Consider the following 23,152-nt stretch of genomic DNA (forward strand, 5'->3'; position numbering starts at 1 on the left):
TTCGTAAATTAAATTAATAGTATAGTGGTATGTGATTTTATCTTATTAATTATTTTATTTTTATTAATTAGTTTTAATTATAAGTTATTAATATAAATACAATAATTAATAAATAATATCACATTTTACTATGCAATTAATTTAGTCTATGTGTAACGTAATAAACTGAGTCTATCTAAAAATCTCTCTGCATAGACATAGTCATTTGATTTTGATTCTGCGATCTTTATTCTTTTGCAATTTAGCAGAGATTTAACTAATTTTTTTTATAGTCACACCAACTTTATATGAAAATTAATTGAATTAACAAACTTCTTATTCTAGCATTGTGAATTTTTCAGATCAAATTTCAATTGGAATCCCTTCATGAAAATAATATATAATTAGTTAAGGAATTTTAATTCAGCTTGGATCATAAGTGAATTTTGCTCGCTAAAGAAGGTCGAGTCTTAATTTTAGCAAAGATATAGATTTACGGGCAAAAGTGATGAAGTTAAGAGCATTATAGTCTTGTGTGACTATTATAATTTCACAAGCTGACAAAGTTGAGCCATAAATTTAATAACGAGTTAATAATGGTGTGGATATCATTTATATCACGAATTCCCCAACTAACTCTTTCTAGTTTCCATGAACACCCATAACTATTATCATCATCATGCCAGTAACCATAGAAAAAAAAGAAAAAGAAAGATAAGGCCTTGAAATTCTAAAATAATATCGTATTGTTCTCTTAAACTTGGTTTTTAGCCATGGCTAATAATAATTACAGTACAAATGATGCAGCTATGAGGACATGTCTGGTATGGTTGGCAGCAGTTATGGTGGTGATAGAGATATGGACACAATCATTGAAGAAAGTAATGGTTACTTATGTAATTGGTGTTGTTGGGATTGCTGGTGTTCTTTTGCCTGACTGGGATTATTTTGATAGAGATTACTCTAGGTGGTGCTCTCCTATTACTGAAGAAGAGAAGGCTGCTCTTGCTCTAAGATCTGGCTTCAGGTTTCTTTCTTTTTTTTTTTTTTTTTCATTCATTTTTCCTTTTCAGTTTACTTGCTTTTGGGTCTATTATTTTGTCTAATTAGATTTTCTTTTTTACATACATGTTTGCATATTCCAAGTAAAAAGAATTTATATGCAATTGAAGAAGCTACTTAATTTCTTAAATGGACTAAAACTATTTAATCAGTAAAAGTGACTCATTTACGTAGAAAAGTTCTTACATTAAAGTATTAATTACTTTTTTTTTCGGTTTATTGAATACTATAATCAGAATCATATACACTGAAATTGGATGTGTATATGTACAGGAATAGGATCTCTACTCTGAGACTGGTCGCTTACAGTGCAGTGTATGGATATGCTTTGTACAAGTGGTGGATATATATCTCACATTGAATATATTGAATCAAATTTCACAATGTATGTTTTGGGTTGGGCAGTACAAATCTCCATTTAAATACCATGTATGTCTATAATTGTTAAGAGTATTGAGATGTTCCCAATGTTATTTCCCATTCTTCCAAGAACTGGAAATATAAAAAGGTCAGACTGTCTGATGCTACTCCTTCTCTCTCTATTGTCTGATGGAATTTGTTCAATTAAACTGTAAACATGATTCACTTGCTACTCATTCTACAATTTACTGCCATTATTTATGTAATATCCATTACAGTGTGGTGGACTTTGTCATACTACCTAAAATAATAGGTATTGGTAATTTAAAAGAGAAAAAAAGAAGGAAACCAGTGGACGATAGTTTGACTAGAAGTTTGACCCAAATCATCAAACAAACAAGCTCCCTAAGACTCGACATTGTTGGGTTCCAAGGTTAGAGAATGAAAACATAATTTTTTTGTTAAATTATATTGTCAAATAGGAACAATCTACCTTGCTCATTCAGCTTAAAAGAAAAACCTACCATATTGACTACTAAAATCATGTCCTTACTGAAGAGGGGCGAGGTCAATTTTAAGGGTTAATAGAAGGGGCTAGAAATAGTTGTAAGGTTAAATGACTTGAAATTGAAAACAAAAGGTAGCTCCTTCCCTGAACATCAACGATCAACAACACAATAACAGCTTTCATCACACTTTGTGTTGCTGCCACTGCTACGAGACTACTTGCTCATAACATTCTATCTTCCAATATCAACGGAGTAACCAACGGCTTCCCACTACGCCATCGAGGTAGAGAAAGTTATTGAGAACCATGGGCTACGCTCAGCTTCCTGAGGAGGCTGAATCGTCAATGCTTCACAGCCACACTGACTACTTTTTTCATCATACCCTTCTAGACCTTCAACTTCAGGAAGTGGTTTGGCTTGTTCTGAGACAGGTTTGCAAGTTTCTTGTTCATAAGAGAATTCCAAATATACTTCTTCATGCACATGAAATTGAGATTGCTTAGATTTGGAGTTGTAACGCAGTTTGGTATTGAATTTTCTTTTTTCCAAAGCTAGGTGAAGCATAAAGAGTGTAGAAAGAAATTTTGAATTCAATCCCGTATATTATTCTTTTTATATATAAAAAAATGGTTATTCCTTTCTATCAAGCATCTCCAAATTTTCCATCAGTCTGTTATTCAAAATGGTACTTCTACACAAAATCATAGGGTATGAGAGAATAGTTATAATTCTTTGGGAAAAGGTGAATTAAAAAAATTTGATGTTTGAGATGAATCCAAAGACTTGCTGTCAACTCTCTTTGCTCGTGGCGTTTCGTCTGGGGGAGGAGGTACGCCAAACACCCAATCAAGAACATTCAGGTATTTGGACCGAAAAACTTCCCTCTCCATTGCATAACAATGCATGATTATTGCTGTTGAGATGCTAAAAACCGCCACATCTGCTCTCTTAAAATTCTTGGATTGCGGTAAATATCCAGCGTCAGCCATACATGAAAAGAAGCTCTCAATTGCCCGTGCAAGACAGTAGAGTGATATCTCAATCCGCCTGCTTTTCTTCTCGATTGCTAGGGCTAGGCCAGTAGGAAACTAAGCAAGACACAAGTGGTATGTCAAAACATAATCATTAACATCTATTTACCTAAATAAGTGTTGCAGATGCTTTACCGTCCCCATAGCCACCATTGGAATGTTGCATCTCCTGAAAATTCTAAAAAGTACGCATGTCCACATCCTGATAAACAACAAAAAGACTTTTTAAGTGATTATCGAGGTTCATTCCATATACATCACCATAAAAGTTTAAGAAAATCAGAAACTATATTCAATGTGAATTTTCTCCAGTTGCGCATGGCCTTGTGCAGAAAAATAGCTACAATTTGTCGCTGCAACCCAGTACATGTCTGCCTGTTCTACTAGGTGGATTGCCAGAGTAATAGCAGAGGCATGCCCGAGAGAATTTAATTATGATTGCACAATATATGCACCAGAATAATTTCATTAATTGTTTCTATCTGCATCAAGTCACTGCATATGTGACTTTAGGCATATAATAATGCACATAAGATATCACCAAAGTTTTAAGCTATGTTTCCAAATATAAGAAAGGAAACTTCATCAGAAACATGTAATATATAGAAAAACCTTTCAGCAAGGGACAAGATCTATAGTTTCATGGAAACAGGTAATATAGTATGACATGACTACTAACCAGGCGGATGCGCAATATGCAGACAGAAACAAGCTTGATCTTGCGGTGCCAAGAAGGCCCTTCCCCAGTATACTGTAGGGCCTAAGGTCAAAAAGAATTTACATGAGACAAAGACAGGCACGTCCATGAGTTATGAGATATATAACAATAGTTTACTGACAAATATCCAGAGTTCATCTCGACAAAAGAAAATCATAGAAGCATCAAGAAGGGACAAATAATTATTACAGCAGAGCAAATAGTGGAAAGTGATAGCTAACAATTGAATCAAAGCAACGAACTTCAGATCAAATCTCTGGCAGAAAGACCAACTAATGACAAGCAACCAAAGCATAAAAGGGCACAAAAGAAAGTGCTAAAACAAACGCACAGCAAGAAAATGATTTTTTCGGTCCATCTGAAAATTAGATATGAATCTCTGTTTATATATGCTAATGCACAGAGTGTTGTAAAAGCATGCTGAAAATTACAGAATTCTGGTCCATCTAAATATTGCTTTAGCCTGCATTGCCTGTTGAAAAACAGAAGAAGACTTGCACAGTCATCCACCAAAATAACATACACAGAAAGTAATGCATCCCGAACATCACATTTACTTATTCCATCAATTATACTAAAGCCCAACATCGTACCAACTAGAAAGCAGAATCATATCATCATCTTCAAGTAACAACAAAATGAGATAGTCTGCTTCACGGCTTAATTACCTTTTCGAGAGGCCCTGACGATGAACTATTAATGCAGGAATTAAATATACAGGGAGATAAACTGGTAGTGCTCTTTTATATGCTTGAACAAAAAATGACAGAACATGGGCACTGCAAGATTGGTTTCCATGTATGATCTGCACAGTTAAAGTACAATCCTCATAAATACATTATTGCATGAACAAATTAATGCATTCATGACCGACTCTATTTCACCAACTAAAGCTAGATGTTCAAGTATTTATCAACACTGCGACAGCAAATTGTGAATCTTTATTCATAAAATCTCTTCAGAATTTTTGCTCTCCGACAAATTGTCCTGATAATGTACCCAAATATCCAGTCTCAAGAAGTGGCAGAAGGCCCTAAATGAAGTGAAAATATCTAACAGCTGGAAAGCCAACCAACAAACAAAAACAAAGAAAACAAACATAAAAAAATTTTAAAAAGAGAAATATTGCATATAAAGAGAATAACTAATGTCTGTCTTAGTTGTTGTTATTGTAAATAATAGCTTAATCTCAGCCATCCATTTAATCCCAGTCATTACGTGTATTGCTATATAAATACTCATCTTATTAAAAAAGTATCTCATTATTGTGAGCTATCATTATTTAAGTCAGTTTACCTTAGCTAGGAATCAACTGGATATGCATACATAATTTTCAAATACATGTGAGCATTAATTAACCACTGAAATAATTGACAAGAGCTCGAGTTCGATTCGATCAGAGTTGAATCAAGTTCAAGTGTTTTGCAAGTAGAGCTCAAGTAGCCCATGAGTAAGCTTGACTCATAACCCCAGTTGTAAATTTCTAATAGTGATTTAATAGCAATAAATATTTTAGATTTCACTTCTGAGGTTGTTCCTTCTCCATGTGCTAGTTGTTTTTTTTTTTTTGACTCTGCACTCCGGATAATCTACTAATATATACATAAAAGTACAACAATTAGCCTTTAGAAATAACAGGCAAGTAATAGAGCTATAATTTATAAAATATGAAGCATATCCAGGAGAAGAGAAAATGAAAAAAGTAACAGAAAAGGAAAAACCTGTCATGTACCAAGAATGTATAAAAACACTTTCTAAAACAAAGTAAATCAAACAAAGAGAGACGGATCATACCGAGCAAGGGATTTTCATTTCCGGATTTAGTTTAATATTAATGCCTGAGGAGTTGTAATATTTTTCTATCATGTCCAAATTTGTAAAAGGCAAGCCGCTTGCAACCTCCTTCACTCCTTGCAAGATAACAAGATCCTTTCCACCATGTTTATTAAGAAAGGATTTATATGATGGAGGCAAACTGTCTTGCTTCAATATGTAAGCTGACCTGAAAAACACATGTTTATGTTTCTAATCAAACAATACTCTTAAGGAGAAAGGGTGTTTACACTGTATCCAAGAAGTAAAGGATAAAGTAAGCAAACGCAGTTGATACCAAGTTATCCACCACTAACTCATCAATCCATTCAACAACGAAAATAATGACAATGAACTTATGGAAGCAAGTCCTTACAAAAACTCTGTCCAGCGAAGAAAGGATTACATACAAAATTTGAGAAGAAGAAAGACACATGAGGAAAATGTCACCATGCTTCCAAGTAAGAGGTTTACAGTATTTCCCAAACCGTTTACTTTTAATACCACAACGTGAAGCCAATACAGCAGCACGCATAAGTATATATATAGCCAAACTTGTATGCTGCGTGTTTGGTCCTGTAAGTAGCATAGATGGCCCAGCTATCAATCCTGCTAAAAAAGCTCTCCATTTCGCAGTCCTACAGTTAGAATTGAACCATTTTCGATTTCCATTAATCTCGGTACAATTTCAGAAAATATATTTATGCATTCAATTAATTGATTAATTACCTCCGGTGGCCAAAAAAAGAAGCAATGATTTCATCAAAAGAAACAAAAGTACCAGCGAATGTCCCAAGGAACAGACCGTATCTTAGGGTTTCTTTAAGAGCTAAAGCAATAGCTTCTTTATTAGAAAACACCTCGACCTTCCTGCAATAATAAACAAATGAATGAAAAAGATTATATAAAGGAAAAACTAATAAATGACGTTATATCTAAATAAAATAAAAGATTGCTTTTTTCTTCTTTCTTCTTTTTTACCTTGAGTGAGAGGACGACCTTGTGCGACGCAGCCTAGCCAGAATTGAAAACAGAGAGAGACCTCCTTTAAGACCAGCACCAATTGAGAATCCTTTAATTGAAGCTGTGATGACTCTCTGTAACTTTTCTGAGTCGTTTAATTGAATTAAGTGAGGACCTAAAAAAGAAGAATAATAAGAAGAGGAACAGGAAGGAGGATCAGATGATTCAGATCCTACGCATTGCCGCGTGCATCGAGGACTGTCACGGGATTTGTTAACATCATTATCCCCGCTAATCTCGGAGGAAAAGTGTGATGAGGCTGTATCGCTGTTAAGCAACGGCGACGACATGGCGGATAGAGGTTAAGGTCAAGTTTGATGAAGACGACAAGCGGAGAGGGAAAAGGAGGAATGGGGCGGAGAGAAAACTTGGTGGGAATCGTGCTTTTTTGAAAGAAATGAGAGGAAGGAAACTGGAAATAAGTGGGGGCTTTGTGTATATGGAAAGACGAACAGTAGAGTAACACGTGTTAACGTATTTTATCTTGTTGGAAATTGGAATGCTGACATGCATTGTGGGCTTTAAATGTTTTGTTTATTCAGCTAAAAAAAAAAAAAAACCTATTTTTCCATGGTCCTACGTATGAAGAGTTATTTGGCAATCTATTTTCTTTTAGGAGGCGTTGTCCTATACAAAAATAATAATTATATGAAAGATTCATTCTCTTACTTTTGGCACTTCGGCAAGAGAGTACCAAAAAGAATCAGTCGTGAAGCCGGACAACTTCCTTTCTTTGTGTTTTAAATGATTTTCTGTGAGTCGTGAAGCCAGTTGGGCTGAAGTGCCACACATAAAATATCTGACAAAGGAGGTATAGCGGTGGTGACAAAGCAATTGAATGGGATAAGTTCCTCGGATGTGTTGGAGTCTTATGCTATTAGGGAATCCATTGAAAAGAATCTCGATCCTGTGATGACTGAGGGAGAAGCAAAAGGGATTGCAGAAGATGTTCAGGTTGTAGTGCATCCATATTCTTATAATTGCCATGGCAATTGAAAGATTCTAAATTATTTAGAATCCAGGTTTTCTTTCATGTCTTTTGCTTTTTTACTTTTGTACCTAGCTGGCTAGACAAACCCGGCTTAATGATTTCTTGCGTTATAATATGCAAGTCCTAGTGTATTTTATCTATGAAATTCTGCCTTCCAATAAAAGAAAACATTGAATTTTAGAATTTCATAAAATAAAAAAAAAAAAAGTATCAATTTTTAGCCGAAGTTTGAAGTCTTGAATTTGAAACCTCCATTCTTTAAAATGTGGTAGTTTATTTCATTTTATAAAAAAAATTTCTCACTTAATCTAACACTCTAATATGCTAATTATATTTGGTGTTAAAAAAGAGGTTAGGCTTAAGTTCCGGCATCAAAGCAAATTAGTACAAGCAAGCCATGGTCAATTCATTAGATGGATAAGTATGTGGTCCAGTCCAATGCCTAATTTTGTTTTTCTCCTTGAACAGTTGAACAGCTCATATTTCCTTCGATGAGTCCTAAGTATTAAAAGCATGGAAACTCCTTTGTGTAGAATGGGTTTATGACTTTAGTTAAGCAGCAAAATAAGCAGCTCATAGGTTTGGTTAGATACGTAGTCAAAAAATGAAAATTTTAACATGATTCTTTCAATCTTTATCGTTCCACTTTAACTGCCAGCCTACAGGAAACTCATTGTGCGTACATCCATAGACATCACTCATGAAGTCCAAACTTCCCTTTTCTTCATTAAATGCATTTACTGACGATCAGTTAATTTAAATTCAACGAGAATTTGAATGAAATGTCTTAGTCAGACTTCGAAAATTATCTTACACCAGTGGAAGATACAGACACACACACTGAAACCAACCCCCTATGACCCGAACCTGACAGATAAGAGGGACAATGATCTTTACTATGATGCATTGGAAATTGGAGACTCTATCTTGGTCCGGTGCAAAGAATTGATCAAGGAAATCAATTCTCGTATACATAAAACCAACATTGATTTTTCTGCCAATACTCTAAATGAAGGGTAAGCATTGACAGCTCAATAATGGTCCCGACAGATGACTTCTTCGAGGCCATCTTCGGAAAATTATCTAAAGTGAATCCAACTGAACTTGTACTCAAATAGCAGATAAAACCACTCAGCTCAAGGATGAAAATATCTAGAAAACTAGTCAGAACCACTTAAAAACCAACTCTTGTACTTCAACAGTTCATAGAGACTCGCATGAAGGTCTTTCATATAGTGGCACAAAGGAACCATGGGTAATCAGCTATATGAGAACATAACAATGATCAACTGTCAACACTTGTGCAACGGTAAAAGTAGCACGCGCAAGGTACCAAAAATTGTACAAATCACAAGGGCAGATTGATACTTTTGCTCTGTTTTTAGGTTTATATCCTTGTTGCTCTAGGTCGAGTAATAGGACAAAGCAAAATGTAATCCAGGCCTATTTTTAAAACCCTCAACACATAAACCAAACTGTTAGAGATCCCAAGGTCATTAAATAATAAGAAATACAAACAATTTATAGGAGTTAAAGTCCAACCAACCAAGTGGCTAGTTCTAGTCATTTTGGTATTAGTTGGACCCAAGCCCAAATCTATTAATTGGGCTATATACTCATTCAAACAAAGGAGATTATAGATTCTCAAAACATTTGTAATTCCTTCATTTTGAAGTATAAGGATACGCAAGAAAATCAATGGTAAGTCATGCTTAAATGATAAGCCTTACCATTTTAATTATATCCCATGCTCATCTTTGAGTCACTATACAAGCTTCCTACCACTTATTTTGCTAATGGATTCATTATCCATGTTCATTCTACTTTGAGAACAATCTTCATGCACTCGTAGACGAAGTAACTTATTGCTGCAGAGGGAAGTACCTGAAAAAGAAAAATGTCAACCTAAAGTGAATAGAATATGACTGCCAAAATTCTGAAAAGAACTTGAAAATCCTCACAAGCATCACACAATTTTTATTTTTAAAAAAATAATAACTTTCAGCAACTGCTAAGCATGGAAACGTCCACAAAATGTGAATATTAGTCCCTGTAAGTTGGTTCTACAGATTTGCCTCCAGACGAAAAAACTCATGAGAAGCTCGACACAGAGATCAAATAGCGTTCAACAATAACAGTTTCTATGATATGATGCAGAAGTAAAGTCAAATATGCAGAACATTTGAACCCAGGATCTACATAATTTTGTTAATTTCAGTGGATATACGACTTACTGATCCATTATAGTTTTTCTTTTCTATTTTTGCAGCTGGTACAAGAGCAGAGTGTCAGAGCCTAAACAACGATGCTACTATAGTTATATAGATTTTCAAGTTCAGCAATGAACAAAGTAGATTCAAATTTCTCCTGTAACCCTTCAATAAGACCAATATGTTCATTTACATACCTGCAGCAAGCTGGGAATGAGACCTGCATACAGAGCTGGAATTCCTCCTCGCTCAACAATCTTGGCACAGGTTGCCAGTGCACTCATTTTACTAGACCGGACTTGCAGTTGAAGTTGTCTCCTCACAACTTCAAATGGGTAAGTAGCAGCTTCTGCACAAGCACCAGAAATAGCCCCGTATAGTAGTGTCCTAATTGGTCCCAACTCCAGCAGGTCCAAAGCATTCAATTCCTGCCCGTGTTGGCTCAAATTTTCTATTCTTTTCCTGCCTTCAGGTGAATGCAGATAAGCAGACTTCAATATATCATATACACCATAGAAAACTGCCCCTGAAGGTGCCATGCTTATAATAGAAGGCACTAAGCCCTTATAAAGGGAAAAAAATCCTTCAGTTCGGATCATATAGCGAAAAGCACCTATGACACCACCCAAAGCTTCCCCACCAGGTGCAACAATCTTGGTCCGAATCTGAAAAATATATCAACAAAAGCGTGATTTAGATTTACTGATGATCACGGGAGCATTAGTGACATCTTGGAACGAAGAATACTTCAAACACAAACCATTTAATTCCCCACATGTACCATCAATAATCTAGACTTCTACTCAACTCAAATCAACTTAGCCCCAGCTACAAACTAGTTAGGGATGGTTTCATGAATCCTTTACAACTATATCACATTTGGAGCCGAAGTTTCTGTTTGTTGCTCTGATAATTTATAAATTACTCCAGATTCAAAAAGGCCTGTGAAATTGCAAAATTAGCAGGAAGGGTTCCTTACGAAGTAGTTGGTATCATGTCTAGCACAGGTGCCAGTTTCAAAAAGATTACTAGTGCCCACCAAAAAATATGTCCCATCCAAAGATAGATAATCAGCAGCATGCTTGCAATTTGTAATAAGCCTACACAGATACAACAGCCCCAACTAAGCTTATTGCATTTTTCCATGTAATGTAACCTATCTACAGCAAACATTTGAAAATCCATTTGACACAAAATAAAACACTGACAAGGTGTCACATTGTCTGTAACAAACAGAAATTCTATATGATACATTAAGTCATATAAGCACTTATTTGTGACATGATGCAAGGAGGTGAATTTGGGGAATAAATGCCAAAAAAAAAAAAGAAAAAAAAAAAAAGAGAAAAAGCAATATTAGCCTTGAATACGAAGAAAAACACAAAGAAAACAAGAGTACAACTTTCACATGCAGCCTCAGAATACACATAATGCAGAACAAGATACCTTTGACAACTGGAAATAAAGAATTATTGATAATTCATATAAACGCCGTGAACAGTCAAGTTTAATCAGCAGAAAAATATGCATTATCTATAATAGGGAAAGAAAATCAGAAGTTTTTCTCGTACAGTGTCAAGTGGCAAACAGAGTATAGTAGCGGTAATCCCAGCAGCAGCGCCAGCAATAAATCTTTCAAAATTAGTAGTTTCCTCATTCCCAGAGAATCTAAGCAATTGCTTCCTATATGTATCATAAGCACAAAAATTGACCGCTTTAAATGGTGCTGTCCGAAGAATGTTAACAAGATTCCCTTTCCAAAACCCTTTCAATCCTTGAGTAGCCGCAATTGTCTTAATTAGTTCCAATATATGTTTTTGCTCGCCACGAACCATATATTCCAGCTTTAGTCTCTCCAATGGAGCCACAAAAGTTCTGCTTAAACAAAAAAAAAAGGACATTTACATTAACAGGCAAAATAAGCAATAGTAAAATGTATAAAGTAGTAACCAAAGATAATTTACCTCGAAACCATAGCGGCAATAGCTCCAGCCCACAAATGTTTGGTAGTGTTCATTGCAGCACGCCTTCCTCTTACCAGAACTTTTCTTTTTCTTCTTCCTTTCAAAGCGGCATCATTTTCGCTTTTGGCGTCTTTGTTTTGCACCAAACACTCCTTTGTTTCCTGCACTAGCTCGGGGCCATCGTTGCTCAAGCTGACCGACAAAAATAAACCGGTAATCGCCGCTTTATTATTAATATTATTATTCTTTTCTCTCCTGAATCCCGTAAAAATCGCATGTTTAGTAGTAGAAACGAGACTTGTCGTTTTAATTGAACTAGTTGTAGAAGAAATGAGATTGACAAAAGAAGAAGAAATGGTGGGGTCGAGAAATATGCCACCATAAGTGAATGCAGTAGAATTTGGAATTGAATCGATTGTAAATGGAGTTTGGAACTGGTCTTTTGAGAGTGACTTTTTTAACCAAAGCTCAAAACCTGACATTTTGTTAATGGAAGAGAGAGAGAGAGAGAGAGAGAGAGAGGCAATTGGTATTGTTTGGGGTTGTAAAGAAGTGAAGGTTAGAATGGGAATAGGAGAGAAACAATTAATGGTCGATAAATAGAAGAGAGATATGAAAACGGTGGATTCGGGTTTGGATTTGGCTCTGGCTTTGCTTCCATCGCCGCGCGAAGTAGAACCACCGTCTTCACTGAATTGAGCTAGAGCAGGTTCTTTTGTTTGTTGATTTTTATTTTTCTCTTTTCTTTTCTTTTCTCTTTCTTTTTTTGTTCGGGCATGGAATGGGTATTGGAAATTTGGGATCCATACCTGACACTCAACGATTAGTGGGTGGACAGTGGGCTTTGAGCACATCTCGTACGGCCCAATTTGCCCTAATTCTTTTAAAAAAATTAACAAGTCCGAAGTTGATTGAAGTAAGCAATAAACACAATTGAAAATATGATTTTTCACATCAATATTGAAGAGATTAATTAAAATAAGATTTAATTACTAAAACAATCATATACTTTGCATTTGTTATTAAATATAGTATATATTATTTAAATTTTAGATTTTAATATTAATTTTAATTTTAATCTCTAATGAAATTATAATAAAACTTATTGACGTGATGTGAACTCCATTAATAATAATAAAAATAAGAAATTGAATCAGCATATTTATTGTCAAAATATTATTATTTAAGTATATAAAATTTTAAAATTAAAAATAAAATTTAATTTATATAATTAAATGATAATATTTTAGTAATTAAACAGATTAACAATTTTAATATTGATTCGGTTCTTTTTTATTATTACTGGAGTTCACGCCAAGCTGACAAATTTGATAAGTATTTTTATTAAATATTAAAATTGAAATCAATATTAAAGTATGCTGATGAATTTAAAAATTTTAAAAATATATGCTAAATTTAATTATGATTTTTTTGACAATTAATTCTTAAAATAAACGAAATATGATATTTTACTTATGTGAGTGTGCATAATTTTTTTATTAGAAGAGTGTCCGTAATTTTACTAGCACAAACAAAAGAAAATTTTACATATAATGAAAACTCGATTTTTGATATTAGATCTTTTTAGGAAAGAAATATAATTAATCATTTAATTTGTATTTATAGAAAATGGAGTTGGATAATATCATAAAAATATTGGGTTGATTTTGTGGAGTTTTTGTGAGATATGACTTTGAACCATCAATTTGAATTAGTTGATCCAGATTAGGGCATATTTGATTGCTAATAATATAGCTTTCTTTTTCTTAATGATAGCTTATGTTTTAATACAATCTCAATATGTAACTTAAAAATAAATTACTACCCTTAAAATTACAAAAATAAAAGATAAATTATTGATGTTTAGTATGGTGATAAATAAGAGAACATCGCTATATATATATATGCTGTATATTAGTATTATGTAAGAAAAGTTGTAATAAAGTAATCGTGACGGTCACATTAAATGTTTCATTACTTTGTATAATAATAATAATGATAATGACAGTAATAATATTAAATTATATAATATAATATAACATAGTATTTATTTTTTTCAAAGTCTATTCTTTTATTTAGTTATTTTTTTCATATAATTCAAATACCTATAATTAAATTAATCACTACCAACTATTAAGTATCATATATTGATTATGTAATGCGGTTTTAAGATTCGATAAAAGTAATTATATTTATATAATAATAACTGACATCAATAATCGTAAATAATTTTAAAATCCTAATAATTTTAATAATTTTTGTAGATAATCTTTTTAGTATTTTATTTTTATACTAATTTTTATTAGAAAAATAAAATCAAAATAGAATTTATAATTATATTTTATTACATATATTTTTACCATATTTAAATATAATAATAAATGATTAATATTATTTCTTATTATTATATGCCACAATTAGATATGAAATAGATGCAAAACTCATAATTTTAATTTTAGTTGACCAATTGAAAGTTTGAACTTGCGTAGATAATGTTACTTTGTTAATATACTTCATCTTATCATTAGATTTTTACTACAATTTTTCAACATTATCTCTTAAACTTTTTTAAAAAAAAGAAAAAAAATGACACTTGCAACTTATTTTTTAAACCAACTAGATGCATAGAAGCTTTCCATCATTTTTGCAGACGACAATTTTAAATTTTAAACGCCGTAAGTTCCCGTTTATAGGTCCCTGTAGAGCCAAGAGTACCTATAAATGCCAAGTGTTTTGCCGCCAAAAAATCAATTTATTTGAACTACTCACTCAAAAATTTCAAACAGCTGAGCGAGACATCTCTTTTCAGAGCGCGAGCCAGATTCAAACACAATTTCTAGGGTTTTCAGTTCATCAATCGATCTTTCAAATTTAAGATGCAGAAGCTAGGGTTTCCAAGCTTGAAAAGCTTCGATCAGTATAAATCGCTGACAGGATCCGTCCCGGGATCGGCGAAGAACCTGCCGTTATCTTCGCGGCCATTTTCAGACTCAATTTCACATGGCAGTTTCACTAATTTGAAGCTAACTGCTGGTATTAATCGAAGAATTTAAGTTACTTGTTTTGTTTTGACGGATAAATTTGAAGACTCGAGCTGATTTTTATTTTTGATCCATTTGCTTGCAGAGAAATTAATCAAAGAGCAAGCTTCTGTGAAAACTGATCTTGAAATAGCGGTACTATAAAATTAACCTTTAGCTTTGTCTCTAGATTCATCTATATGTACCTTGAGCGTCTAATATATTTATATAATGTATATATATTGGCGGATAAGTGGTCATTTTGATTTGTATGTATCTAGTAATCGTTGAACATTCTTTTGTTGATTCAATTTTCTCATTCTAAACTGTCGCTGTTTCTTTAGGTTTAATATTCTTATTGTCTTCATGATAATTAGCGTTTTCGTTTGGACAACATGAAATTGAACGGAAATTTGATTGAAAACATTGGATGATTAGAACTCTAAGCTGAAGAAATCCACAGAGCATATCACTGCTTTGGAGGAAAAGTTGCAGAACGCTTTCAATGAAAATGCTAAGCTTAAAGTAAGGCAGATGGAGGATGAGAAGCTATGGAAAGGATTGGAGTCTAAGTTTTGTTCAACTAAGACTTTATGTGATCAACTGACCGAGACTTTACAGCACTTAGCCTGTCAAGTTCAGGATGGTATATATGTAAAACTTTTGTGCGAGGTTCATTGAATTTTGTACTGTATTTGTAATTGACAGTGATAAGTACTTCTGACTTGTGTCTGCAGCTGAAAAAGACAAGGCATTTTTTGAAATCAAGCTATCTGAAAGCTCAAATGCTATTGACAGTCTGAATCAACAGCTGAATAATTTGTCCCTGAAATTGGGTTCTGCAGAGGGAACTGTTAGAACTCGTAAGTCAGTTGTGTTAGCTTTTGTTCAAACAGCTATTCGTTTTCGTAAATGAGACTGTTTGACCAATTTATGTATGTTGTCTGTTTGTTTGTAATGTTCAACAAACAGTAGCAGAGAATTCACTAACTTGCGAAGTACCATAGGATTGTTTGTTCCAAGAAAAAGGAGGAAGTTGAATGGGATTGTGTTTGTTTGGGACTTCAATTGCCATTGCATAACGCATTTGAACCCTCAATATAGGTGAAAAGGAACTGGAAGATCTTAAAATTGAAAAAGAAGAAAAGAATAAGATCTACATGGAGGAACAGTGCAGAACTGCTAATCTCATAGAGGAGAAAGGTAAATAACATTGTCAAAAGGCTGAGCTTGCTCATTTCAAGATTTTTCTCACTGTGTAACAACCTTTTTATGGCCGCTTATGCTTCTGAAAAACTATAATGATATCTAATATGGTTTAAATCATGCCTCATATTGTGCAGTAGGTTCGTGTCATGCGTGCATCCTATATTTTGTAATCATCATCATTATTTTCATATGTGTAGTTGACTTTAACTGGATGAAGATTTGTTTCTTTGCCGATGGTTAATTACTTAAGCAAAAGTCGGGATGATTGTTGTTTGTCCAATTTACAACTTCATTAATGCTTCAAACTCATTTGGGATATAACCTCGATTTCCAGTACAAGGATTTAGCTTTTCATTTTAGGAATATTCGGAATATTCAATTTGGTATAGCACTTTCTTTATGCGTACTAATCTTAACTGCTGCGGTTAATTAATTTTCAACATGGTTTGACTACAAAACTTAACTTGTGTCTTTTGACCTTAGTCTCTCTAGCATCTTATTAGTTTTGACTTTTGAGTAGTAGCAACTCTGCTTTCATCTTTTGTTATGCCAGCTTAAATTAAAATTTAGGCTATTTGAGTCAGTATTATTTCACAGTACTTCTACATTTCCAAACTGTTAGTGGAAAAAGATAATAAAGAATAGAACCTTGGCTTACAATTTTAGATCCTCTTTCCTTGGTATAATTATGATATAAGCTTGATACATGTTGCTTAATCATTTTGTTATTTGTTTACCATTCTCAAACTTCTCAACATGCAAAAGGAGGTTGTTACCAAGACATCTTTTATGAAAATGTCATGCATGTTAGAATATGTATGTATTTATATGGATGAAAAGATAATTCAAAAGTGTGCAAGAGAATGAGTGAAGCATTATCTAGCTCCAATTACTTGAAGAGCTCATCTTAATTGTTGCCAGCATCAAAAACAATGTCTCACATTCAAGCTGCTTTAGCAGTAATGAATAGAGTTGCTTTGCAAATAATCTGCATTACTTATTTACCTTGCAGATGCTATGTTAAAGAAATTTGAGGCGACTTTAGCAGCTAACAGATTAGACACAGAGAGCCTGAATTCTAAGTTGGATGAAATGCACCATGAGTTGGGAATAAAGGAAGATAATATCAAATGTTTGATGACTACTCAGGAGAAATTGGAGAAAGAAAAGAGCGACCTCCAATTTAGTAGCAACAACTTTGCTGATAAATTGGCTATGTCACTCCAGGAGATAAAAGATCTTGAAGGTTTTGTTCATATATTGGCTGCACAAATGGCTGAATTGGATAAACAGAATTTGGTTTTCAATGACAAATTTGATCAGCTAAACTCTCTCTGTGACACTTGCTTTAAATTGATCCAGCTGGAGAGAGACCTTATTGCTAAGCATGCTCAAAAAAAGTTTAATCAGCTACATGATAAGTTCTTATGTGTGGCATCAGAGAAAGATGCATTGCAATTGGTAAACCAGGAGTTGAATGATAAAATCATTGAACTTCAGAAAGCCCAAGATTCTATTAGGGAACAGCTTTCTGAGGGATGTCGTTTAGCGGCAGATAGAATTCAAAAGTTAGAGTCTGAAGCTGAAATGCTGTTGTCAAAGAAGAATGAAACAGAGATATTGGTTTCCAAATTGGAGGAGACAATTGATTCTTTGAGAGAGCATTTAAGTACATCTGAAAATAAAATGGTTTGCAACTGTTATTTTCATTCCTAAGGTGTGCCTTATCATGTCTATTCATATTCTAACCCCAATGTTGTCTATATTGCAGCAAGATTTGTTGTCAAAAGTTGCAGAACTAGAAATGGAAAACAAGGATATTGCTAAGAAATTACAGATAGAATTAAGGAAAAAAGCAGAAGATCTAGCTACCTGGAAAAATAAGAGCGAGAAGCATGAAAAACATGTAGATTCGCTGGAGAAACAAGTTACGCAGCTTCACAGCAACTTAGAGGAGAAGGAAGAACATCTTCTGCAATATAAAAACCGAGAAAAAATGCTGGAAGATCAGATCACTGAGGTTATGATTACAGTCAGAGTGAATAACTCTCTAGGATTCTGACAACCATCTATTATTTAGATTCTATATCTTGTTGCAGAGTCAGGCATTGCTAACTGCTGCTGAAAGCAAACTTACTGAAGCAAAGAAGCAGTATGATATGATGCTAGAGAGCAAACAAATGGAATTATCAAAGCACTTGAAAGAAATATCTCAGAGGAATGATCAGGTGGTATCATTTACTATTTACCTGGACTGAATCCTCAAGGAGACACCCATACACATTCATACTGATAGTGATCACTTTTAATAGGCGATTAATGACATCAGGAAGAAGTATGAGGTGGAGAAACTAGAGATTGTTAACATGGAAAAAGAAAAGGTTTGCTCATACTTATGGGGTGATGCATGCAATAAGCTTTGCTGTGAGTCATATTCCTCAGTTTATTCTTTCAGGCAGACAGAGCTGCAGTAGAATTGGAAAGAAAATATAACCAGAACCTTGCAGAATGCAAAGAAGAAATGAGGCAGCAGTTGTTGTGCATTCAGGATGAACATGCTGCTTTAGTAAGCACCAGAAATTATTGCAAACTAAAACTGAATTTCATTCTTCTGTTTCTACGATTCTTTCATTTAGCAGCCTTTGTTTGGCTATCCTATTGGAAATATCCTCAAAATTGTACTTCTTATTATAATCTCTCTTTATTTTTGACATTTCGCAGATATTCAAATAACAGTTTTCATTCAGATGCATCTAATTCTTTATTACATAATATCATGTAATGCTACTTATTTACTCTATTTAGTATAGCTTCCGCCAGTTTGCATCGAGTGCTTCCCTGACATGTTTATCATAATGTACATGCATGTGATGTCCCAACTTATTTATATGGTTCTTGGGGATTCTTTAGCAGACATGACGCTAGTTAGATGAAGAAAGTTAAAAAAGTGTAGGAAATTATTTTGATCCTGCTACCAATTTATGACTTATACAATTTATTGCTGGAAGGTACTGAATTCCGAGGAATATTTCTGCGCACTTCTTACTGAATGTAGTCTTTGCAAATTTTTTAAGCCACTTGTTTTGTAAAGATTTTTGTGGCTGGTTAATTTCCATCCTACTCGTCTATAGGTACTGCGCATTCAGCAGGAGCATGATAGAAAGGAAATGAGTCTAAAAGCTGGTCATATGGAAGAGATAAAGCGCGCCCAACTTCAAGCTGAAAATGAACTGAGAGAGGTATATAGCTTCAAAGTTAACATGCAAATATAATGCTTCAATTGCTAATTTTATTTATTTTTTATTTTTCTCAAAAAATTCTCCAGAAAACAACGCAACTCAGGAATGAACATGAAGTTCAAATGAAAGCTTTGAGGTGTCAGCATGAAGATGAATCTAGAAGGCTGCAAGAGGAACTGGATCTCCAGAAGTCCAAGGTATGTATTTCATTCAAGTGCTACATGAAGTTAAATATTTTGCGCCTTTAATTTTGTTTGATTATGCCATGTTGCAGGAAGACAGGCAGAGGGCTTTACTGCAATTGCAATGGAAAGTGATGAGCGATAGGCCACAAGAGGACCAAGAAGTGACTTCGAAAAAGGTATGCTTGCTTACTTCTCTCTCTACCCTGCTTCCCTTTCCTCAGCCTGATACAGACAAGCGTACTAATATTCAACCATTTGTCACTTGGAAGTTCCAGTAATGGTCTATGTTTCAACAAAAATATGTGACATCTGATGGGCGGTGAGAGCATATGTGAAGCATGAGTTCCGCTGCTTCACAACGTTCATGCATTAAAAGTGCTAGTTAGATTCTCTGACAAGAAAATTTCTCTGCTTTTAATGCATTCAAAATTTTCTATTTCATAGGCCTTCTTGTAACTGCTAACTGAAGCTATCAGTTTTTTATAAAAAAGTGAAAATATCCGTCTTGTTCCAATGGATCTTCAAGATTTAAACACCATGCTGTTGTTCTGCTGTATCATCTGCAAAATTTTATATCATCTGCTAGTATGGGATCAAGTACTCCGATGAGCTATATTAGATTTTCTGATTGGCTCAGAAGATAGATTTTTCTTTTCTTTTCTTTTTCTATATTTTCATTAAATTGACAGTTCTATTATGTTGCAGGATTATTCCGTTTCATCAACTAAGATAAGAGACCCTGGTGGTGGTATAAGGAGTCAGCATGCTCCAGTAAGATTGGAGAATAACACCAAGTCATTTTGCTTATAATAATTGAAGTTGTTACAGACATCAGTTTGTTCATCTTTTACGTTTTATAGGATTTCTCTCTCCCAGGGGAAACACAAACGCCTGTGTCAAAAATACTGAAAAGAGTAGACAATGCTAACACAGGAAGTGTAATGAGCATCCCTAAACATCACAAGAAGGTGAAATTTTTCTTTTATTGGTGCTTTCTTAACTTCTTTTCTTTCTTCTTAAGATTTTAGGGGAAGATATTCTGCAATCTTGTCGTTCTCCCCCTTACCTCTTTTGCCTACATGGCACTCCAGGTAACTCACCGTGAATATGAAGTTGAAACTACTAATGGAAGAACAGTTACAAAACGAAGAAAGACAAAAAGTACTGTCATGTTTGAGGTATTCGCTATAGAAACCCCACACACCATACATGCACGTATACATGCATTCCTGCATGAATTAATTTGCTCTATAGATTGAAGGACACATGTTTTACAGCTCCTAATTCTGAACATGTTACATCAGGATCCAAGGAAACATAAGAAGAAGAACACGCCAAAGTCCATAACTCCTAGAAGTGTAGCTAAGGTAACAAAGTCAGATTGTTAGTCGCCAAATTGGCAATTTTTGTTCGTTGCGGTCCTACTACTAATACCTGGTTTTCTTAAAAAGTATTTGGCACCTTACTCCTTCATAGCATAAGTGGTTGAAACATCAATTTTGCAGCTGGTACCACAGATAATCTAAATTAATTGATCAACTTATGTGATGCTGCTTGGTTGTCAATATGCATATAGTTGCATTATCTATTTGATCTCAGAGCTTCGGATATAAAATAGATAGCATCTTGGAAAGCATTACAATGGAAAACTAAGAATTTTTAAAAAGAATCTATAAATTCAAGTACCAATATGGCACTGGGACATCATCAATGACCTGCTTGATTGTTTAAGTTATGCATCTTTGATATTCTTAAGATTCATGTTCAACATGCAGGGGACTAAGATAAGAGGTCGTTCACATCCTTCAAACATAGGAGATTTGTTTTCAGAAGGGTCATTGAATCCATATGCAGATGATCCATATGCATTTGATTAGAGGTACTTCCATTTAATTATTCTAGTTATTACCCATTCGATTCTCAGATCAAATGAGGATCAGAAGCTTTTGATCTTCTCTAAGCCATTTTATTTTTCTAATTTGTGGAAACTGGGTACGGCTGTTTCTTAAAAGTTTTAGCCATGCATCTCAACCACGGCGATTTGTGTAGCATCTTATTGGGACTGCCATGCCTCTCACCAGTAATATGCAAATTTGCTGTCCGCGTATATTTCTAATGCGAGAAATCTTCTTATATAGAAGTGTTTGCTAGGACTGTTGAAGAATTATGGAATCCTAAAGCTATTAATGTTGTACCATCTGAAACGGAAGAAAATCTACATCTTTCTAGTTTTCCTTGTATTGAAACAAGGATATGGCTTCCCGTGTATGTACTTTCTCGCCTTGCTCTTGCCATCTTGAGTTTAGATGAGATAACTAGTATCTTGGGCCTTGCCTTGCATTGTGATGCGTGTTGAATTTATATGGAGGACTTGATTGCACACAAAAGACTCCAAATAGAAATTTAGTACAAAGTATTTGTACTACAAAGCACACCAATACAACCCTTTAACATCCACACTCTTACACTGCCGCCCACACCTTACATTAGATGTGTAGGGACTTTTCCACTCGCACAAATAAGGAGCATGACTCCTTAAATAGCCTGGGAAAGTCGGTTATTACCGACTTTATTCATTCATACCACCAATCATATAGTTTCTTTATTCCCCTTTTTTTCTCTCTTTTTTCTTTATTTGTTATTTTAACCTAGATAATTTTAGAAAATAAGAGAGAGGCGGTGATGATGTAATGTGTTTGTGAGTATCCATTGAAGTTTTATCTAATCTCTAACTAGTCCAAATCAAAATATATACTGTGTTGAAGTTTTGCCTTAAGTTGTATCGATCTGTCATCTGCAGAGATGCTTTGAAAATGTTCAAGGTATGAAGTATATAAAGATTGGATGGCGGGAACTTTCTTTTTGCATTGGTTTAGGTAAGAACTCTTCCAAACTTTGCTGATAGTGGTGTAGAATAATTATGCCAGACGAAGCATTGTATCGTTCTCGATGTTTGCTCATGCAGGTTTTGTTGATTCGGGCTATTTTGCTGGGCAAGGACGTTAAGACTACTTGAAATAATTTTTTAGGTTTTGTAATAATGAAATCAAAATTTATCGAGGAATGTTGGAATTTACTCATTACCGTATGATAACAAACTTCCTTTACTTTTTTTTGTTGGAAGCCTGCTCCACGTCTTCAATGGTTTATTAATACGTTGCATGTTTTGGATCGAGAGACCAAATGAATGATCTATACATGGAAGTTATGGGCAATGGCTAGTGGCCATCTTTGTGGAACCTAGTGAAACTAGGTTGCGAATTCTTTCACATCTTTATTTCCTCCCATGTTTGGAGGTGCAGTGGTGCAAACACCTTGGGGTTAAAAAAATTTTGGTTTTTTCTTGACAAACATGACTACTGGTTACAAAACCTTGACCTTTGGTGCTTCGTTCTCTCCACTATACTTCTATTAGTTGGCTAAAATATTTTCAGAAGCATGTTTTTTATGGAGCCAAGTAACTTGAGCATCAGGACAAGGTTTAATATAAAGTACCTACAATTAGTCAAGGGAAAGTAGCAGCTCGATTGCTTTTAAGCTTTAGATGCATGTAGACATTGAACTTTATTTTATTATGTTCTCTCGACTATAGAAAGCTGATTGATTCCTGCACTTAAATAAGTAAAAGGCCGTTTTTCTCAGTTTGGCTCAACTCTATCAGAAGAGCTACAATTTCTCTTTCGAAACCTCTAAATGGCAATAGCTGCCAAGAAGCCTCATGCTTTTAACTTGAAAGCTAGAATTAGCAAGCTTCATGTCCAAACGAACTAGTCGAGTAAAGTGATAAAACTCTTTCCTTGGTTTCTTTAAAACATTGGCCCGGTAATCAGCGACTCAAAA

At 34.3% G+C, this 23,152-nt stretch overlaps 4 protein-coding genes across 7 annotated transcripts; 2 read left to right on the plus strand and 2 right to left on the minus strand.

Moving 5' to 3' along the window:
* The first annotated feature begins 489 nt into the window (after window positions 1-489).
* On the plus strand, window positions 490-1,568 carry LOC8281645 (signal peptidase complex-like protein DTM1). The gene is made up of 2 exons (XM_002513874.3): window positions 490-1,006; window positions 1,315-1,568. Exons 1-2 carry the CDS (start codon window positions 753-755, stop codon window positions 1,400-1,402), a joined length of 342 nt encoding a protein of 113 aa, XP_002513920.1. The 5' UTR covers window positions 490-752; the 3' UTR covers window positions 1,403-1,568.
* Window positions 1,569-2,492: 924 nt separating this feature from the next.
* Window positions 2,493-6,964, minus strand: LOC8281070. Its single transcript, XM_015716139.3, has 8 exons — window positions 6,453-6,964; window positions 6,201-6,341; window positions 5,882-6,109; window positions 5,454-5,661; window positions 4,328-4,464; window positions 3,621-3,701; window positions 3,077-3,143; window positions 2,493-2,998 (listed from the first exon to the last, which is right to left on the minus strand). The coding sequence occupies exons 1-8, from the start codon at window positions 6,782-6,784 to the stop codon at window positions 2,633-2,635; spliced, it is 1,560 nt and encodes a 519-aa protein (XP_015571625.1). The 5' UTR covers window positions 6,785-6,964; the 3' UTR covers window positions 2,493-2,632.
* A 1,997-nt stretch (window positions 6,965-8,961) lies between these two features.
* Window positions 8,962-12,563, minus strand: LOC8278004 (probable mitochondrial adenine nucleotide transporter BTL2). The gene is made up of 4 exons (XM_002513872.4): window positions 11,660-12,563; window positions 11,267-11,570; window positions 9,893-10,360; window positions 8,962-9,369 (listed from the first exon to the last, which is right to left on the minus strand). Exons 1-4 carry the CDS (start codon window positions 12,511-12,513, stop codon window positions 9,301-9,303), a joined length of 1,695 nt encoding a protein of 564 aa, XP_002513918.2. The 5' UTR covers window positions 12,514-12,563; the 3' UTR covers window positions 8,962-9,300.
* Window positions 12,564-14,393: 1,830 nt separating this feature from the next.
* LOC8278003 (synaptonemal complex protein 2) lies at window positions 14,394-22,438 on the plus strand. Of its 4 annotated transcripts, XM_048370564.1 has the most exons (21): window positions 14,394-14,692; window positions 14,786-14,835; window positions 15,118-15,325; window positions 15,417-15,542; window positions 15,784-15,882; window positions 16,901-17,577; window positions 17,660-17,908; window positions 17,988-18,116; window positions 18,201-18,269; window positions 18,344-18,454; window positions 19,020-19,127; window positions 19,214-19,324; window positions 19,402-19,488; window positions 20,018-20,083; window positions 20,173-20,280; window positions 20,404-20,490; window positions 20,617-20,679; window positions 21,088-21,191; window positions 21,325-21,577; window positions 22,113-22,188; window positions 22,278-22,438. In XM_048370564.1, the coding sequence occupies exons 1-18, from the start codon at window positions 14,536-14,538 to the stop codon at window positions 21,187-21,189; spliced, it is 2,607 nt and encodes an 868-aa protein (XP_048226521.1). In that variant the 5' UTR covers window positions 14,394-14,535; the 3' UTR covers window positions 21,190-21,191; window positions 21,325-21,577; window positions 22,113-22,188; window positions 22,278-22,438. The 4 variants fall into 4 exon arrangements, with proteins under 4 accessions (XP_048226521.1, XP_002513917.2, XP_048226522.1 ...); XM_002513871.4 differs by lacking the exon at window positions 21,325-21,577; XM_048370565.1 differs by lacking the exon at window positions 21,325-21,577 and having other exon boundaries at window positions 14,602-14,692; window positions 15,024-15,325.
* Window positions 22,439-23,152: the final 714 nt, after the last annotated feature.

This window comes from Ricinus communis, chromosome 2 (genome assembly GCF_019578655.1).
Source record: "Ricinus communis isolate WT05 ecotype wild-type chromosome 2, ASM1957865v1, whole genome shotgun sequence".
Lineage (NCBI taxonomy): Eukaryota > Viridiplantae > Streptophyta > Magnoliopsida > Malpighiales > Euphorbiaceae > Ricinus > Ricinus communis.

What these genes read in the sequence shown, in the direction of transcription:
- LOC8278004 (XM_002513872.4), bottom strand. Translation starts at nt 12,513, where the DNA reads ATGTGCTCAAAGCCCACTGTCCACCCACTAATCGTTGAGTGTCAGGTA. An exon ending in TCTGTTTGCCACTTGACACT is followed by an intron (nt 10,361 to 11,266) that starts GTACGAGAAAAA and finishes TATATTTTTCAG; the next exon opens with ATTCGGACCAAGATTGTTGC. An exon ending in TCATTCCCAGCTTGCTGCAG is followed by an intron (nt 9,370 to 9,892) that starts GTATGTAAATGA and finishes TTTCTTTTTCAG; the next exon opens with GTACTTCCCTCTGCAGCAAT.
- LOC8281070 (XM_015716139.3), bottom strand. Translation starts at nt 6,784, where the DNA reads ATGTCGTCGCCGTTGCTTAACAGCGATACAGCCTCATCACACTTTTCC. An exon ending in TCTTTTTTTGGCCACCGGAG is followed by an intron (nt 6,110 to 6,200) that starts GTAATTAATCAA and finishes TTCTAACTGTAG; the next exon opens with GACTGCGAAATGGAGAGCTT. An exon ending in CAATGGTGGCTATGGGGACG is followed by an intron (nt 2,999 to 3,076) that starts GTAAAGCATCTG and finishes TGTCTTGCTTAG; the next exon opens with TTTCCTACTGGCCTAGCCCT.
- LOC8278003 (XM_048370564.1), top strand. Translation starts at nt 14,536, where the DNA reads ATGCAGAAGCTAGGGTTTCCAAGCTTGAAAAGCTTCGATCAGTATAAA. An exon ending in TTAACATGGAAAAAGAAAAG is followed by an intron (nt 18,270 to 18,343) that starts GTTTGCTCATAC and finishes TTATTCTTTCAG; the next exon opens with GCAGACAGAGCTGCAGTAGA. An exon ending in AGGATGAACATGCTGCTTTA is followed by an intron (nt 18,455 to 19,019) that starts GTAAGCACCAGA and finishes ACTCGTCTATAG; the next exon opens with GTACTGCGCATTCAGCAGGA.
- LOC8281645 (XM_002513874.3), top strand. Translation starts at nt 753, where the DNA reads ATGGCTAATAATAATTACAGTACAAATGATGCAGCTATGAGGACATGT. An exon ending in GCTCTAAGATCTGGCTTCAG is followed by an intron (nt 1,007 to 1,314) that starts GTTTCTTTCTTT and finishes GTATATGTACAG; the next exon opens with GAATAGGATCTCTACTCTGA.